The sequence below is a fragment of the Haliotis rufescens genome, unplaced genomic scaffold (assembly GCF_023055435.1).
Source record: "Haliotis rufescens isolate VD_foot unplaced genomic scaffold, xgHalRufe1.0.p SCAF_5, whole genome shotgun sequence".
In the NCBI taxonomy this organism is placed as follows: domain Eukaryota; kingdom Metazoa; phylum Mollusca; class Gastropoda; order Lepetellida; family Haliotidae; genus Haliotis; species Haliotis rufescens.
This window is the reverse complement of record NW_025964223.1, coordinates 30139226-30153310: the sequence shown is the minus strand read 5'-3', so window position 1 is coordinate 30153310 and position 14085 is coordinate 30139226. Positions and strand designations below refer to the sequence as shown.

At 39.8% G+C, this 14085-nt stretch overlaps 1 protein-coding gene across 2 annotated transcripts in view; it reads left to right on the top strand.

Annotated features, from left to right (window-relative positions):
• The window catches only part of LOC124122159 (M-phase phosphoprotein 8-like), a 112501-nt gene that overhangs the window by 61755 nt on the left and 36661 nt on the right, over window positions 1-14085 (top strand). For both annotated transcript variants that reach the window (XM_046485283.2, XM_046485284.2), the window contains exons 7-8: window positions 5000-5131; window positions 13642-13739. In XM_046485283.2, the coding sequence (XP_046341239.1) occupies window positions 5000-5131; window positions 13642-13739 (230 nt within the window). The remainder of the gene's footprint in view (window positions 1-4999; window positions 5132-13641; window positions 13740-14085) is intronic.

Here is a 14085-nt window from a genome sequence, read left to right as displayed (position 1 = left end):
CTACCCAGGCACGGCTAGGACGCAGATCAGAGAGCTGAAGAGAACTAAGATGACTCATCTCAACAGGACTTATCTGATTCTTCTCAAACAACTCACTATGAACTGGAACACACCATTTTTCGAGGTTAATAGAAGAAATTTAGCATCTCATATGGGGTCTCAAGCTGAATGCAGGGCTACTTATGCCACAGAAGTTGGAACAGGCAGGTGGCTATGAGCCTTTTTAAATCTCAACACATAAGCATTTCACTCTACCACGGTCAACCAGGTTAGCAACGCCATCAAGAATTTAAGAGAGATGAAAAGTTAGTACTTCTCTTTTTGAACCGTTGGACATACATAACTCTTGATTTACCTCTACCCGACCCTCCCTGCGCGGAAGAAAACATCTGCTGACTAGTCAAGTCTCCTATCTGAAGTTGTTGTTGCTGATGCCTGAAGTCAAGGTTTTTGGTTTTGAGCAACCAACACATTACAAATATTGGATCTTAATTGACTGGTTTGTGTTGGTTATGCATTATATCATCTCACCACTAGAGGAATATTTTGCAGGGATTCCGGGAGAGATGCTGACTACCATCCTTACTGACCAGCTCGGTCTGACACACAGTCTTCCAGAGAGCAGAGTTACTCACCACCCAGATGTGGTTCTGTAACAAATTCATTTGGTCAGAGAGACAATATTTTCCTGCCCAAGCCCGTACTAAGGCAGTATTGGAACTAACTAGGAGGGGTGTTATTGCCCAATCTGTCACAGCGCCTCATTTATTCATTTTAAGGCCAAACTCAACACTCTTAATCCAATGACAAGCAAATTGATTATGTTCTGATGAAATGAAGCCGTATACTGCAAGAATATTCCGACTAATGATTACCATGCTTTCAAGTCATATAAGGTTATTATATCCACTACTCAGTGATACAAGACTGCTGATTGGTTGTTATGCCAAAACAAGATATGCGCTTGTTCATAGATCTGAAGTTTTCTCAACAATTCCAGATGGAATAAGTACAAAAAATTGCACTTCTTTCAATGGTCACTGTTTCTAGTGGCTCTTCACTTGTATTACAGCTCCATTCATCAGATTTGATCACACCCATCTAGTTTATTTTTGTTTTATGCAAAACACAACTTTCCTGATCCAACTACTATCTCATCTTGGTTCATTGTATATCCCGCCAAATCAGAGATCAAGCAAGTACAAGACAATCCTTATGTCAGCGCCAGATTCCAGTTTCACAGCTCATTTGGTGGACCTTCCAGGAAACAGAAGGGCATTCCACTTGTATTTCCAGCAATTGAGAAGTATCGTGACAGTGAAGTGAATTCATTTGCGGTAAAAATGGAATACTTTTTTTACCTCACACATCAATAATGAATAGTGTCTTGTCATTCATCAAATATTTGTGAATGAAACCTTAACAGAGTGATAGTTAGCCCAATGATATACTCCTTGGTTAATCCCATGTGATTGTTTATGGGGTTTCAGCATACTGTAAACATAATATTGCTAGCTTGATTTGTGTTGAGATAACTGGATAATCAAACCACTGGTCTTCACATTCTGATGCAGTTTCTGTAAATGATCCACATCTCAGACCAGGTCTGACAATGATGCTGTCCATTTCTCTTTCAACCCCTATTTCCTGTTGCCAGTAACCATCTTCAACAAATCGGACATGCTTACAAAATTCCAACCATTGCTTGGCACCGATTGCAGACGATGGTTCTCCACATGCAGCTCGAATCAATGTTTTTGTGAACTGCAAATTTTGTTTGTCAATAAATCCTTCACATTAGCCTAAATCAAGTCAATTGGGTTCAAAACTGCATGGTAAGACACAGAACAGCATGTTAGGAAGCATCATATAGTTTCTTGCACAATTTTTTATGGATGGTTGTCAGTGAAGATGATTTCTGTTGAAAGTCTGAAGATTTCTATAGTGTGAAGACAGTGTGATGACAGCCGAAATACAGGATTTCTTGCTATGATATAATAGAGGTAGTATTCTTAGAAGTATTAACAATGATAACTATTGTTTTGTTATCTCGTTTATGTATTTTAATCAGTCGTTCAACCAAACTTGGGACACTCAAACTTGGTACTTGGCCTTGGGGCAGAATTGTGATCTGAAAAGGTTGTGAGTGACTTAAATATAAGGTCAAGATCACAGTGAAGGTCATGTGTACAGAATGTTTGACATTTCAACTATTGTACAGGTCTTGTACATGTAATGACAATCATAGGATTTGAATACAAATGCATGGCAAGTGATGACCATCTTATGATAACAGTAGTACGTCAGTTATCAAGTGTCCTGCCAAGAGAGGCATTGACGAAGATCCTTTTGAATAGCTGCTGCATTGCTTTATAAAACAGTTCTGACCGAAAATATAGGATGTAAGTGTTAGTCCCCATGTTTCCAACAAGAAATAATCAGTGTGTTTTGCTAAGAATGAGGGACAAAGTATTTTAACATAAGTGCATGTAACTTTGTTTAAGGTAGTAAGTTATAGGCTTGGGACTTTCTCTTTTAAAGTTTGTAATGCATTGAGCATTGGTTTCTTATTTATATTTCTCAAACAGCAACAGTATATTTAGACCTGAAAACCCGTAAAGAACTGGTTTAGAATAGGTCTTCAGCAACTGAGGCGAATATGATTGTCGTAAGAGACGACTAACAGGATCAAGTGGTCAGGCTCATGACTTGGTTGATACAAGTCATCACACACAAATTGTGTGGATCGATGCTCATGAAATCAGTCACTGGATTGTCTGGTCCAGACTCTATTATTTACAAACCACCATCATACAGATGGAATAAAACAAACAAACAAAATTAGACTGGATATGCATTAGGTTTTCATTATGTAAGCTCACGGCAAGACATCGTTCTCTGGGTCAGGTTGTAGAAGGGGGCGGTCGGGTAGCTTAGTGGTTAAAGCATTTGCTCGTCACGCTGAAGACCCGGGTTCAATTCCCGACATGGGTACAATGTGTGAAGCCCATTTCTGGTGTCCCCCGCCCTGACATTGCTGGAATATTGCTAAAAGCGGCGTAAATACATACTCACTCACTCACTCAGGTTGTAGTAGACATGCCCCCAACCCAGGGGTGATGGAATCACAATGAAAATGTGTGATAATGTGTAATTTTTTCTGGAAATAGAATTAACAGTTTCTGCTTTTGTTCTTACAAGTTCTTGTAAACATTTGTAGTTTAGGAATATTTCAAGGTTCCGTAATCTGAGTAAGGTCATAGAACAATAATAGCACAGTTGTGAGGTCAAGTGAGCTTAAGCTTTAGTTTGTCTTTTGATCAGATATAGCATTTGTCATAAAAGTATGGAGTACAAAGTGATGAGTAATATGTACAACATGCAAATTGTAACGTGACAATAAGTTCATGTGATGATCATCATTACAATAGTTACCGTATATCGCTGTGTATAAAGCAACCCCACGTATGAGATGACCCCCATGTACCTGCCTTCAAAATCGACCCAAAATCCTATACCCCGTTTATAAAGCAAAACAACTGGAAAAAAACTTGAGAACTTCGACTCCGTGTAGAAGATGACCCTTCTTAACCTCCCTCATTCTAGGTACTAAAAAATCACCTTATACACAGCGATATACAGTATTGGATATAACAAGTACTTTAAGTCCATCATCTTTCTCTGTTATGGTTTTCTCCATTAAACTCCACTTTTTAGTGAAAGTAAGTATTATTATGTCTTTTAATATATTGCTATATGATTTAAACCAAGGTTTTATTCCTTAAATATTTGTTGTGGTTTTTTTTGCTAATAATAAATATGTATTAATAAAAGGTCCGAAAATAGCATCTATAAAATCCTTAAATTCATCCAAGAAATTCTAAATTTATACATGAGCAATGTTTTCATTGTCTGAACGTCAAAACTAACACAGGTTGTTGTCACCCAAATTCATATTTTACAATTCTCATTTTTGTTAATATTTTTTTTGTCTCTCCTTACATTAAAATACTAGATTCTGATTGGTTCATGAGCAGGTAATTATTTATGTAGCCCGCTCATGTTGCCCACTCATGTATTTCTTGGAGAAATCAATCGGAACACACCTTAGGTAACTTGCTTATCATGCACAAGTATTGTTGAGCTGATGTTTATCCAAATGCACTGGGTAAAGTAACTCAGTTTGTTCTCGTTGTCTGCACGCTGTCAAGCAGGCTGAATCAAAGCTTTTTACTCGGTGTAACTTTGGACATATATTCCTCGTCTGTATGAATTAAATAATGAAGATAAATTCGTTGTCAACCGATCCCTGAGGGCAAATGGTGTGATGTACCCTGTGTGTGAGCCTATGGCTCAGGGTACACAGGCTTACACACAGGGTCCATCACACCATATACCATGCCAGATCTGTTCAAATTTAAATCTAAATTGTAATAGTTTTGTATCTTTAGTAGATTTTCTATTTTATACATATAAATTCAGGTTGCCAGTTAATTTGATTCTTAAATTCCCCTTTCCATTTTTCTCAAATTTCTGGAAAATTAGACGATCTAATAGAGTTATCATAAAATATCATTAAGCCTTTGCTTGTCATTAAGCCTTTGCTTATCATTAAGCCTTTGCTTGTCTTAAGTAAACCATGCCATGGTCGAGAAATGCTTTATTGCCTTGTGTTAAAATGTTTAGCATTATGCACAAAAGTTTAAGTAGTCAAGTCATTTATCATAGTATACCAACATCTTTCGTTAACTTTTAACCTATTTGACATCTCATTTGAAACACCATGGCATATGAAGCTGACGTTTTGTTCATAGTGTATATGATCACAGCTATGGTATCTCTAGAAACTGCTCACAGCATCTGGTTATGATTAGCTGAGTAGATGGTAGTAATATTCTTTCAAGAAAACATTCCTTCCATGGTCAAATTTATAGCGATATGTGATGGAAGCACTGACTAGCTGTATTGTTCTGTAATAAAACAGTTTGCATTTTCTCAGATGAGCTGAAGCAAGCTGTGTGGGATGGAGACTATGACCTTGTGAAGAGAGCCTTTGCTGCCCGCAAACTTTATGACATTGAGCAGGCTGATGATACTGGAACTACATTGCTTATGCATGCCATCCTCAGAAGTAAGTCTACATACCCTGCCCTCTAATAACTCAAGTATTGTAATATTTAGTTGTTGTTGCACTTGAGAAAAAATAGGATGTCACCATTCACTGACAGACCCGAGACTAAAGTGTTCATGTCACCAACACCACTCCTAGACCCCTGTCTGTTATATCTACAACTGCTTGGTCGCTGGGGCTGTTTTGTTGTGGTGTGGTTAGTCACACCCACCAAGACCTTCATGAGAAGGTTAATATTTAGTAAGGCTAAAAAAAAATATATTCTTGGTTCTCAGGCACCGCCGCATCATCATAAAGTCTGCCGTACGTTTTGTTTTTATTTCCATTTTCAAAACCAACAAAAATTCTTAAATGTTCCGCTTCTCACACGACCTCAACTGTGAAATGCTACAATACTTAAAAACAATGCGATCCACTATAACGTGCAGTTACTTCCCTTTTCATGCGCACTGCTTTACTGCGCATCAAATGTGTTATGGTCATGGCGCCAATAGGAGTTTGTGTGCTTGCTTTGCTGTTTGCAAATTTGGTCAATGAAAACATTAAATTTGCAATACAACATCACTAGACATGATGATGGTATTCAAATACAAATTTAATGGTATTTGTGTACTGTATGAGGGAAACAATTATTAGAGAGAGATTATTTGTCTCATAAAATAAGCGGGAAATCAAAGCTAATTTATATACCCCGGCTATAAAGCGAATTGGAATATAGCACATCACTAGTGCATACAAAATCTCTACATTTGCAATAAAAATGTGTTTGTCTTCCACAGAAAAAAAAAAATTACATCGTAGCCCTTCAGCGAATTCAGGGAAATGGAACAGATTATATCAATTAAACTTGGTCAATACAAATTTGAAATTTGAGATAACCATAAGCGTAGCACTTTGGTTCAGCTGATCGCCATTGCCGGAAATGTTTTCGAATGGAAGAATTTGACCTATCACCGTCCATGCGCCCACGATTTCAAAAACTTAATGTTGACATATAATAGTCAAACTACAACAAGTATGACTTTCAGCGATTCAATGTATGGCATTTATGATATATATATCCATTCTCTATTCACTAAAGTTCGTTTCAAGGCGTCAATAGCGGTAATATGACAGTGGTTGCTGTAAATAACGGTGAGTTGTGCAATCTTCCGATCACTTCACATACAATTTTGCCTAAATGAATTGAAACAATATTGAATGAAATGTTGAATAAAATTATTAAATAGATTACCAACATAAGTCCAGATATATTATGAACTCTTTCTACAACCAGACAGTGTAATTACATGATTAATTTGAGTATTTCAGTACGGATTTGTCGACATGGTATTTCCGTTGTTCCGTGCCCACAGTAATGTCTATGTGTTACACATACCTTGAAAGCCTCCTAAATCTAGCTGTGAAAAACTTGCCTTATACACAGCGATATACGGACTTGGATTCTTACTAGTGTGTACACATCCAAAAAAAGAAGAAAAAGGGCCACCCGCCCGCACGATATTTTCAAAAGCTATTGCCTGAGAACCAATTTTATTTATTTTTTCAGCCTAAACTAAATTTTTGAAATTATCCTGTCTCTCACTGATTTCTTCTTCTTCTTTCGATCCTGTGTGGAAACATGATTGAACCAAGTTTCCTGCTTTTAAAACAAAGACATTCATTCGAACACACCCAAGTATCTCTATGGTTATAACCAACAACTGGGTCAGTTACATGCTCCTGTGCATGGTAACCTTCCACGAGCTCACCATGTGCGTCTCTCTGCTGACTCATTCTCTTTCTCACTGTGTGAGGCCGTGTTTGACAACCAAGAGAATACAATAAATCTTGAAATTAAAAGTACATAAATTAAACTTCACATTTATGTCTCCAAAATGACTATCAACAATAAGACAGCCTCACTGCACACTTTGGATAGCAGAAATACCAACTTGAATATAAACACAAACAACTATTTATCCCACATCACAGTTTATTGAGCAGCATTGGGCGAATTAATATTGAGTCACATTTTTTGCTAGGGGTCAGCGGTCGTGTTAATTTGGAGACACATTGATTTCAAGATTTACAGTTTATTGTTTGTGTTTGGATTTTTTGCCTGTGGAGACTTCCTTAGCAATGGGCAAAAATACAAACAAAGGCCGCCGTGTCCCAAATGTGAACACACATATTCTACATCGGATCCCTACAGTCTGTTGTGACTGCCGAGGTAAGTGGACGCTGGACTCAAAGGACTCTGGATTCTATGAAGTCATCTAAGAAATCTGTAGCTGCATCAGCACCTTGTTCAGAAGAGCCTATCCTATCGATTACTGACGACACTGTCTCAGCTGGTTTCCATGTGGACGACTTCTCCAACCCTGACCTCTAGTCCGCTCCTCAGTCTCCACCCCAGGATGATATTCACCGATCCTAAGACTACTCCACTGTCAAGCTCATCGAATGCTCCCATTAACACTTCCATTGAGACTTTGTTTAAGATCCCGACATGGATCCAGCACATTCTGCTGAGTGTAGCGTAGCCATCCACAGTTTGTGCCGGTTCAGCATGACCTTCACGATCTTATCTCCACCCATTCTACTCCCCTTCATGGTCGCTGAGATCAAAGAATGATCTGTCTCCTTTACTGAAACCAAGGACTCTGGAGAATCTTCTCAAGGGTGAGACACTACAGAGAAGTGACTCCCATCCACTACAGCACAACTGGGTACTTCCGCCTCAAGACGTTCCCGTTACAGACATGCCCATTGGTGGAAGACTGGGACTGACAATTGGATCACTCTTGCAGACCCCTTTGTGACAAAGTTACTACAGCAAGGTTATCGTCTAGCTCTGATCTCAACAACTATGTTCCGGACGCTACAGAGACAGCCAGCTAGCAACTATTAGCGACACTAGAGGAACATTACTTATAAAAAATGCGATAGAATCTATGCCCACTTCCCTCGACCCCTTGGTTTTATTCACCTATCTTCCTTGTCCCAAAAAAGGACAGTCTGAAGCTGTGGTTCATCTTCAATATGAATATTTCAACAGGATGTATTTGGATGTTCCGTTTCACTTTCGCATGACGTAGATTTTATGGTCAGCTGCGATCTCCAGGATGCTTATCTGCACGTTCCCATCCATTGTGAGCACCGCCATTTCCTTGGTTCATTTTCCAAGGCCACCACTACCAAGATTGCTGTTTGGAATTTCTTCGGCCATGTGGCTGTTTACCAACCTTACCCGGCTCATCATAAAATTCCCACATCTTCGCGGGATCATGTTAGATTCATCTCCCGACAACTGCATTCAAGTTCACATAGACGCTGATATTCTTTGTCAACAGCTCAACTTCACGCATTGTCTTCTGCAGCATCAGGACTGTCTTCAACACTCAGCATGGCATGATGTTCGTCCCATGCGATCGGTGGGTAAAGATTGAACAGTTCCTTGGTCCCCTGACTTCAGCGCAAGCTCCCACTTTACGAGGTCAACTGGATGTGCAACCACTTCAATGCTTTCTCATGCCCTTTATCAGGATTGATGATTGGCAAATGCTGATTGCCCTACCGCTCCATCTCCAAAGGTAGTTCGTTGAATTAAACGTTTGCGGTGGGGTCTCTTCAAGAACATTTGTCCCATCTCTTCATCTGTTTTGTCAACTCATCAACAGTGGGTTTGGGAGTACACTTTCGCGATCCACAAGTGGCAGGGCGGTGGTCTGATGAAGATCCTTGCCATCCATATCTGCCTACCATGTCATTCTAGCAGTATCGTTTTGGTCAGAGCTCCTACGCTCCTCTCACCAAATGGTCCAGGAAGACAACACTGCGGCTGTGTAGTACATCAACAGAATGGGATCCACGAAGTGGATGTCCCTCCTCTTGCTCACTCTCGAGTTCTTCCAGCTGATCGACTTACTCAACATCCCAGTCTGGGCTGGTCATATTGCAAAGGTCACCAACGTCACACCCTGTCCCTACCCGAAAGACACCGCCAACAGAGTGGTCTCTCCACCCGATGATGTTCCTCTGTATCTGCTAACTTTATTGGCCCCCAGAAGTAGACCTTTTTGCCAGAAGCTTAAACGCTCAGCTATCCTGCTGCGTGTCACCCATCCCTGATCCTCTTGCTTGGGATCACAATGCTTTATCGTTGCTGTGGGAGGGCCTCAATATGTACGATAGGCGTTCTTCCGCTGGTCCAACAGAAGACACCAGTTACCTATCTCTGACTTTGGTCGCACCCTATTGGCCAACACGCAAATGGTTCCCCACTTTGCTAAGGCTCGCCAGACAGACGTTTTCATTGTCTTACCCCTTCACGAAGACCTTCTATTTCAGCCACAATCTCGCTGAATCTATGCGTCTGGCGCATTTGCAGAAGTCCCTTATCGTTAAAACCTACTCCAAGTGGATCGCAAAGACTATCACTGCAGCTCATCATTCATCTACCACACGCATTTACGACCACAAGTGGACAGCATTTGAGAAATGTCGCTCTCGTGACATTTCCTTTCCTACCTTTTCTTCATCCCAACAGATCGCTGAGTACTTACACCAGCTGTAATCAACACGTAAGCTTAAGCTCTTCACTCTGGTCACCCACAGCAACGATTAACTCTGTTATTGCTACTACTGGTTCAAAGGTCTCCACTGTTGCGGAGCTCCAATTGCTCATCCATTCCTACAACTAGAGGACCAATCCTCGCGAATCCGCCCCACTTCATGTGACCTCAAAGCAGCTTGTGTTAGTGAGATACATGCTCTGGATGTCACCAGGGTCTAATTTGAGCGATCCGGAAGCAGAAGAGATTCCTAGGTCTTTGTTGGTATTTTCTTGCAGAGAATCAACTTCCCAGCCAACCTGATCTGTTATTTACAATTCCCCCACTCTCGTTGATCTTGGGATTGGAACACCAGGAAGATCACTTTCTCTGTCCAATACGAGCACTTTGTCTCTATTTTACCTATCTCGTTGTCGTAGAATATCACAAAAGAGACTCTTCATTGCACTATCAACTATATCCATCGAGGGGATTTCCCATACTACACTCTCTTTTTGGCTTCGATCCATGGCTCCCATTGAGGCCTTTGAGCATATACTTTTGCTGGGCTGCCTCCGCCTGCAACGACCAACCCGCACGAGACTCGGGCACTTGCTTCCACTATGGCCTAACACAGTAACTGCACCCTCTCCGCCATCATTGAAGGGTGATTTTGGAAGTCAGACACAGTTTTCGCCTCCCACTACCTTCACGATATCTCACTCAGGGATGTCAAGTTCGTCCCTTTGATTTTGGTGCAATAACTATCACAGCCCAGCAAATGCAGATAAAGACATCATTAAGCTTGATCCTGACCTCTTGCCTCCGAGTGTATATATAAGTGATAAATAATTTAACATTAACTTTGGGTTGTATGTTTTTTTATTGTTTGGGTTTTCCCAGACCGGAGGGTGGATTCACCCATATGTAGAGATTTTTTGGTCTTTAACTTTGAATCCGCCTTGTGGCCGTCTCTAAAGAGAGCGGTGTCTCAAACCTTTATTCCGCTCACCTCTGCCATATTTATTTGTGATGAAGGGTTATGGTTTCGAAGATCCATTTACGGATGTTGTCTATCGTTTCTCTTCTTGTCTTAGTTGGGTTCATGCATTCGAATGTGTTTATAACCTTGAAGCATTAAAAGAGGCACCGAACAGTTGTTCGTTCTATGAACGTTCGGTACATACTCCAGATCTCATGCTGTTTCAATCGATTAGAGTATTAAGATCATTAGCACTGGTTGATCATGTGTTTTTGCTGCTCACAAGTTCATGTCTTTCAGACACTAAATAGTGTTTTTTTTATGAACTATTCAAAATTTATTACACTGTCTAGATCCAGCTTCCTCATATATATATACCACATGGTTGTAGTCTTTACAGGCTAGGGTATCTGCGGCCCACCATTCAACCGTGGGAATAAATGCATAGTGTGAGATAGGATAAGTTTAAAAATTTGGAAATTTTACTATAAACTGTGTATTTATATACTTTTCCTATCTCATCCTATCCTACCCGACCATTCCCACATCTCAGTTCCTCTAGCCTGATAGCTCTGCAAAAGAGAATGAGTACCGTATTTTCTTGAGTATAGTGCGCACCCATGTATAATGCGCACCCCCCTCTAGCGGGTTCAATATTTTGGAAAAAAAGAAATTTGAATATTATGCGCAGAAATTTTTTACACCGTACCCTTTCAGCGAAGTCCGGCAAAGGAACGGGTGCTGAGAAACTTCATCAGTACAAATTCGAAATTTGAGATAAAAAATCACCAGACATGTTTATTTACCGTTTAAATAGAATTTATTGTTCTGCTAGGCATTGTTTTATATTTAGGGATTAAGATTACCTTGCGTATTTTCTCGTAAACTAAGCTGGAAACAGCAATCAGCTGTACACACGTTTTCTTGGAATCGACCGGTGATTCGGTCAAGACACACCCAATGATATAACTTTATAAGATTTTTAATGCAAGGATCGGCAACAATTGTATCTGAAACTATTTTATTTATCAGGAATAATATATTCCATTATTTTCTTAATTATATGCAACCTTTAATAAACATATTTAAAATAATAATAACCCTAAGCGAAGCAGCTGATCGCTATTCCCGGGTATTATTTTTTACATGGAACATGTCTGACCAGTCACCGTCAAGGCCTACGCGCACATGATCACGTGATCGCGAGAATTTCATGTTGACATAGAATCGTCAAACAAAAACAAATATGACTTTTAACGAGTCAAAGTATGTCATTTATGATATATGTATCCATTCTCTGTCAACTAAAGTTTGTTTCAAGGCGTCAATAGCGGTATTCTGACCGTGGTTGCTGTTAATAACGGTGAGTTGTGCGATCTTCCGATCGCTTCACACACGATTTCGCCGAAATTAATAAAAACAGTATCATCAGATTATAAGGAATTTTGAATAAAGTCAATGAAATAAGTTACAAACATAAGTCCAGATATACAAAGAACACTTTTTTATAGCCAGCCAGTGTAATTACATAATTATTTTGCGTACTTCAGTATGGATTTGTTGACATGGTATTCCCGGTGTTTCGTGCTCACGGTAATGTCTTTCCATGGGGGAAAAAAACATCCAAACTCATAATTCGTGTATAATGCGCACCCCCTTCTACACAGCTGTGTTTTTTCGAATAAAAGTGCGCACTATACTCAAGAAAATACGGTAGGTAGAGAGATGCACATGGAAGGTTACCGTGCACAGGCACACACAATTGACCCAGTTGTTGGTCGTTACCATAGAGATGCTTGGGTGTGTTCGGGTGAATATTTTTGTTTTAGAAGCTTGAAACATGGTTAAAGCATGTTTCCACATAGGATCAAAAGAAGAAGAAGAAGAAATCCACAGAGAGAGGATAAGTACCGTATATCGCTGTGTATAAGGCAAGTTTTTCGTACCTAAAATGAGGGGGTAAGAAGGGGGGTCGTCTTATACACGGAGTCGAAGATCTCACATTTTTTTCCACTGGCGATGTCAACCGGCGTCCGATAGCCAGCCCAGCATTTGACAATAAAACTTCGCATTTCGTCCTAAATAACTGTTCCAATAACTATTTCCATACATAAACATGATTTGTATCTCTTTTCATTGAATAAAGTTTAATAATTTCTGCAAATAAAGTTGAAATGACCCTCGCCTCGATGCAGATTGTCAAACCACCTGACACGGTAAAACTATCAACATCCGTGAGCAGAGAGCCGGAAGTACCGGTAAGCATTTGCATATTGCACATGTGACCTAACATGTGATAACCGGTGAAGCTGAAATCAATTCCCGCTGTTTTTACAGTTGTATTAACAAGTGTTGGAGACGGTGTGTACAAGTGATTGTGGAATAAACACGCTGAATGTGAAGCAAACATAAGCCTAGTTAGTTACAACATAGTTAATTGGCGATTAAATTACTCACCGTTGTCTCTTATATGTTATTACTTCATAAATGAATTTTATTTTACGGGCACCAATTTGGTGTCGTACCGTGTAAACACAAAATGGCGACGTGTGCTGGAGTAACACACACGACCTATCATTGTAGAAAAAAAACAACGCACGATAAACATATTTTTATTGCATATATAAGGTTTGTGTGCGAAATACGCATCAGTCGGAAAGCACATGTTAAATCTCCAAAGTAACTAACTAACTTGTGATGTCCGTGTGCGAAATACGCTACAGTCGGAAAGCGCATGTTAAATCTTCTATATCGGTCAGACTTGTGATGTGTTTCATTCCAGGTCGCCTTATACACGGAGTATAGGATTTTGGGTTGATTTTTAAGGCGTGTACAGGGGGGTCGTCTTATACGTGGGGTCGCCTTATACACAGCGATATACGGTATATAAATATACAATTTATACCAAAATTTCCAATTTTGATTAAGCACACCCATGTGGTCATTATATGGCAGTTACTTACCATTATGCTTTCTGTACACCCTTTCCCCAGATTTCGATGACATTGCGGAGGTGTTAGTGTGTAGCGGGGCCAAGATTAATGCTCAACAGAAAAATGGAAACACAGCCCTCATGATTGCCTCAGAACAGGTTTGTGCTTCAAATAATACATAATAATACTATCTACTAGTACATAAGAAGCCATGAGTAACAATCAGATCTTTACAGTGAGATGTTTTACTTCAATACGATGCTTCTCTGCATATAGTCCTGAGGTCACCTTCCTAGAAGGTAGCATCAGGTAAACCTGGGGTGAATTTTGACCACCAGATCTAATAGAAGGCTGCACAGATTCTTTAGTGTGTCAGCTTTCATAAAAACATTCTGCTTCCTTTTTTATCCACCTCAATTCTGGCATTTTAATTGATACAAGTGAAAACAAAAACAAAACACAAATATTCCTATAATGGTACTCACCCTTGCAGTTTGATAACAC